Here is a 5,589-nt window from a genome sequence, read left to right on the forward strand (position 1 = left end):
AAGCGGCGTTGACCTACCGTCCCAGCCCCGTAGGGTCAGGAACAGCCATCCTTCACCCTGTTTAGGGCGTCTGAAGTGAATATATTATACGCTTTACGAATTTGCCACAGCGTCAATAATAATAATAATAATTGGTTCACAGAAAGGGAAAGGCGCCGTGTCTGTCACACTTGTTTCAGTGGACACCTGAACCGCGCCGTAAGGGAATACAGGAGGGTGGGAGTGAAAGTGGATAGAGAGAAAGATGAGCCGTAGTGGAGGGCTACGCGGTAATTTCGACCACCTGAGATCTTTAACGTGCGCTGACATGTTGCGAGTCTGGTACTTCCTTGATGGGGCTGGGACAGGTAGGTCACCGCCGCTTGCGGCGGAGGCCGGCCTGCCACAGAATTTTTATCTGTTGTGGGCCGTCATTGCACCCGCCACCGTTTCGGTGGTGGACGACGGCTGTTGTTGCGGCACGCGTCTCAGCTACAGTTCGAGTAGCAGGCCCATGCATTTTCTTTTCCTTCTTCCTACAGCCACAACAACAATAACAACAACTGACATGTTAAAGATCCCCAGGTGGTCGAAATTACTGCGTAGCCCTCCACTACGGCTCCTCTTTCTATCCACTAGGGTGGCTGTTCCTGGCCCTACGGAGCTAGGACGATAGGTCAAAGCCACTCGCCGCGGGGGCTAGCCAGCCGCCGAATTTTTGTCTGTTGTAGGCCGTCATCGCACCCGCCACCGGCTAGGCGGTGGACGACGGCTGTTGCGGCGCGCTTTTTCTCTGCCTCTTCTTTTCTTTCTTTTCTACTTTCTTCTGTCCGCACGAGGCAGCGGAGATGGCTCGGCTCAGCTGCAGAGCGAGTAGCAGGCCCGCGCATTTTCTTTTCCTTCTTCCTACAGCCACAACAACAGCGCTGACATCGCACAGCACACAGACGCCTCTTCGTTTCGCCTCCATCGAAACGCATACAAACTGGCATTTGTTGTTCATACAAACATAAGGCAGCCTACTTTTGCTCTTTCAATAAATTAAGGCTATTTTTATCTTTTATTCTTGCTTGATTTGCTTTTAAAATGCGTTCACAACAGAAAACAATGTAACCAAAGGCGCCACCATGCTTTTATATAGGCAATAATGGTTTCTGAATTAGATGTCGCAGGGCTTATTTAGTTTATTTACTCATTTCAAGCTATTTTAGTACTCTCAATTTCAGATTTATCATAATCTGTGCACCTTATTTAATGACAAGGTCTGCACGCTTATTAAGCAGCGAGGTAGTTTTTGTTTTCATAGAGCTGCATAGAGTTACCATACTAACTGCCCACGACGTCAACATCTGCAGACGCGGAATGCCAGTGAGAAAACGAGACTATCATATGGAAATCTCACAGCCTGTTATTGGTTAATTTGGAAATAGAGCTTTCAAACGAAGCAAGAAAAAATTGTTTAGAAAATCAGTAGGCAGCCTTTTTTAAGAAACTTTGACCCGCCGCGGTGGTGCAGGGGTGTTCGATCCCGCCCGCCGGCTGCTGCGTTTCAATGGAGGGCTGTCACTGCACTTGAATATTTTCTGGGTAATGACAACATTTTAAACGTTTCTGCGCGAATATAAGCATGCAATGCTGACTCGTGCTCAATATGTAGGCTGGTACTGTGACGGCGGCAGGTCCGCCCTTATCTTGAGGCAAAAGAGGAAGAAGCCGGGCTGGAGCAGCGTCCAGGACATTGGTGACAAGTGGATAGCGACAAGTAGCATGAACCGCGACCGGCGCAAGTCGTCCGTTAAGAAGTACCGGAAGGATCGCAGGCATTCGCGAAAGCCGGGTGACGTGCTGGTCACGAGCACTGATCATGCAGCGGCCACATCTGAAACCGGCGCCGATGCGGCCGCTTCTAAGAAGCCGTCCCCAGAGATCCTGGGCGGCGCTCCGCTGTCAGGACCCGAGGATGCCGTCACTTCGAATACGCAGCGAAGGATGAGCAGAAAGATGAGCAGGAGGATGAGCAGAATGGATGAGTACAAGTTGTTCACAATGCACCATGAAATGCACAAGGGACTCTTGGAGGAAGGCAACAGAATTAACTTCTTGAAAGTCGCCTTATTGTTGTTCGCCTTGGTGTTGGTGGGCGGAGCTGTCGTCGGTACCGTCCTGTACGTCACCTACTTTTCTCAACACCGCGGCGTACAGCGACAGCCTCGCTTCGTCTCCTCCACGCAGATGGCCTCGTTCGGCGGCTGGATGGCCGTCACTGGCTCAAAGCTCTGCGAGCATGTGCCCAGGAGGATGTTCGACATGAACGGAACAGTCGGCGATGCAGCCGTGGCCACAATTCTCTGCGTCTGCGTCGTGATACCCCACCGCTGTGGCCTCGGAGGCGGTTTCTTTGCGACGTACTACAACAGGCGCAACAAAGAGGCCAAAACTGTGGTTGCCAGGGAGATGGCTCCGTCAGCTGCGTTTCCAGACATGTACCGAGAGAGCGTGGATGACTCACTCCGGGGCTTTAAGGCGGTAGCCGTGTTCGGTGAACTGCTTGGCTATGAGGCACTGCTTGAGCTGACGGGCACTCGAGTTCCGTGGAAGGAGCTTTTCACCAAAGCCATCGAATACGCTGACGGAGGCTTCAATGTGCCAGCATCGTTGGCTAAAGCAATCAAGGACCATGCCTCAGATATCACCGAGGAATACACCAAGACCCTCAAGAGCGTGTTCTTCAACGCCAACGCAAGTAAGCTCTACGAGGAAGGGGATCTGTTCCAGAATAAGCGTCTGGCACAGACACTCATTAATGTCGCCGAAAATCCGCTGAGGGGACGCTCTCTGTCAACGGGCCCACTAGCGGAAGCCATCGTGAAAGACATAAAAAAAGGCGGCTCAAAGTATATCACCCTGGCCGACCTTGAGACATTCAAGCCCTGGGTGACAGGTCCGCTGACCGTGGCATTATCCGAAGGTGAGCAGATCCTCATGCCACCCCCACCTTCGGGTGGAGTGGTGACCGCCTTCGTGGTCTCAATCATGGATAAGTTTCGGGTTGGAACTGCTCTTCCTGACGACGCCAAGACCGCACACCGTATCGTCGAGGCTTTCAAATACGCGTTCGCGCAACGCGCGCTACTCGGAGATTCACGGAAGATCAAGATTGGCTCGCTGTTGCGTGGCATGACCAGCCGCGAAGCAGCCGAAGAGATCGCGCATCAAAAGATCGCCGACAAGCCGCACCAGAGCCCCGCTGACTACGGCTTCGTGGCCGGCAGCGTCTACGACCACGGTTCTGGGCAGATCTGCATAGTGGGCCCCGACGGCGATGCCGTCGTCCTCGCCAGCACCATAAACACCGATTTCGGCGCCATGGTTGTATCTGAGTCGACGGGCATCGTGCTCAACAACCAAATGAATGACTTCGCGACGCCCGGAACTCTAGATTCCCATGGTTTTCCGGCGACGAGGGAAAATTACATCGAGAGAGGCAAGAGTCCTATGTCATCGCTTTCGCCTATCGTTGTGGTCAACCGCGACGGAGATGTTGAATTCTTAGGCACCGCGACGGGTGGTTCCAGAATCACCACCTCCCTGTCGCAGGTGATCGTCCGGTCTTTGTGGATGGGCCACACGGTCAAGGAGGCCATCGACGCTGGCCGCCTGCACAACCAGCTCATCCCAGACAACGTCGTCAAGTACGAGGAGATCGCGGACAAGGACGTTATTTGGTGGCTCGGGAATAACGGCCATCAGCTCTCCCCCGACGACTATCAAGGCGACGTCATCGCCCTGTGTCGCATCGGGCCAGGTCCCGTTTACCGTGGCGCCTATGACTTCCGCAACATGGGCGAGGGAGGACTCGACGGGGGACCGCTGCCGGCTGGCTAGCAACCCCGTTTCTCATTGAAGAGAGAAGTTGATGGGGCGGATTCCATTTGCTGAAAAAAGATTTTACATAGTGTAATGTTTGTTGCTGAGGCATTAAGCACGATGGCGGGCGCATATTTTATTGTTGCCCGTACCACTGTGCCTGAGTCTTATTAAATAAATAAGCCGTATGTTTATGATTACCTAACATGGCTAATGCGATACCCCTGTATGGACTAACGGTACGGTGAAGCGACCGATTGATAAGAGCGACACTTTGTTTGCACTGCATAAGACAAAAGAAAAAGAAACCGCAGTCACGTACTCTGTTACTTTTTGCTTCAGAGCTGGCACGTCAGTCAGCGTATTCGGAGGCTATCAACAAAGCGAGAAGACTATCCGGAGTCCCTTTACTGGGAGGGAGGGGGGAGGAAGCTCAGTATCCTTACAGCACAGACTACCCTCGAAGCAAGGCGCGGTTCTACTGTTCTGCCGCTGTGCTCGCACGAGCAGTCAATAAATAGCCCACAAAGTTGTAGCTATACGCTGCACTCAAGAGCGAGAAGGGGGGAGAATGGCGCCGTTCCGAGGCCAACTCTCAGCAGGCAACACTTAATTGTCTTTAGCGGGCAGCGGAAAGTGATTTATCAAAGGCGGTCGCTATCTAGTGTATGTAATGTGGTGCTACCCGAGTGATTTTATGCTAAGGCCAGGGTTGCCCAACGCGGCTTCAAACGGCCGCCAAGTGCGGCGGGCTGCCATTTTGTGGCACAATTCAGAGAGCCAAAGGTTGAGGCAGGAAAATTTCGCCTACTACATGTATTAAGCTCCCTACGTGCTTTGTTCGCTGAGGCACAGCTTTGTAATAAAACTAGAAGCGCATATCTATTAGGGAAACTGAAGCCCTGTTCGCTAGCTCATTATTTTTTCTTGCCTGTAGAGAATGTTTGTGCACTCTTTTGGAAACGAGTTCTTGCGGTCATGTACGCGTATGATGGAGATATATTCCCCACCAAATTGAAGAAATTTCGGGCTAAGTGCATGACGTTTCAAGATGGGTTCCATCTGTTACACGATAAAATACGATCGGCTGAAGCTTGTCCGCAGACACTAGAACATCTGCGCTTTCTTCCATCAAGAGTATACTATAGATACTCGAGTGATGCTTGTATAGCTGTTTGTTGTTTTAAAAGAAGCGCGTCAGCGTAATGGGACTGTCATGCCGAACGGGAAAATGTGCAGCAGCATGAAAAAGAGTGCAAATTTTTTTATGCTCTGACCATTCCGCATCGCGCACATGCTGCGACAACTTTATTCAATGTGAAACTTAGATGCTATAACGATGAATAACTTTGTAATGGTAGCCTATTGCATCATCATCATCGTCATCACCATCATCAAAAGGACTATATCCACTGGAGGGCGAAGGTTTCAACTTCTCCCTCTAGTTAACCCGGTCCTGTGCTATACCTGTGCTATGTCTTTCGAGAGTGTGTGTAGGGTATGTGTAGAAAGAGTGCGTTTCGCGTGGGCTTCCCTAGGAGTCAAAATAAAAGCGCTTAAATAAGAGTGCGAAAATAGAGACATAAGATGCTGAAACGACTCTATGTATGTTGCTTTTATTCCTTATTACCTTTCTTCGATTATTTTTTTTCAGTATGTTAAACAGTAGTGCCTTTAAGATCATATAGCAAAAGCGCATAATAATGGAGCCAAAAAAATCAAGAGCACTGAAAGAGCTAGCCG

General features: G+C 50.8%; 1 protein-coding gene across 1 annotated transcript; it reads left to right on the top strand.

Moving 5' to 3' along the window:
* Positions 1 to 307: 307 nt before the first annotated feature.
* On the top strand, positions 308 to 3,864 carry LOC146199021 (scoloptoxin SSD14-like). Its single transcript, XM_084592020.1, has 2 exons — positions 308 to 347; positions 1,637 to 3,864. Exons 1-2 carry the CDS (start codon positions 308 to 310, stop codon positions 3,862 to 3,864), a joined length of 2,268 nt encoding a protein of 755 aa, XP_084448146.1.
* Positions 3,865 to 5,589: the final 1,725 nt, after the last annotated feature.

This window comes from Amblyomma maculatum, chromosome 2 (assembly GCF_055883805.1).
Source record: "Amblyomma maculatum isolate TAMU_Amacu chromosome 2, ASM5588380v1, whole genome shotgun sequence".
In the NCBI taxonomy this organism is placed as follows: domain Eukaryota; kingdom Metazoa; phylum Arthropoda; class Arachnida; order Ixodida; family Ixodidae; genus Amblyomma; species Amblyomma maculatum.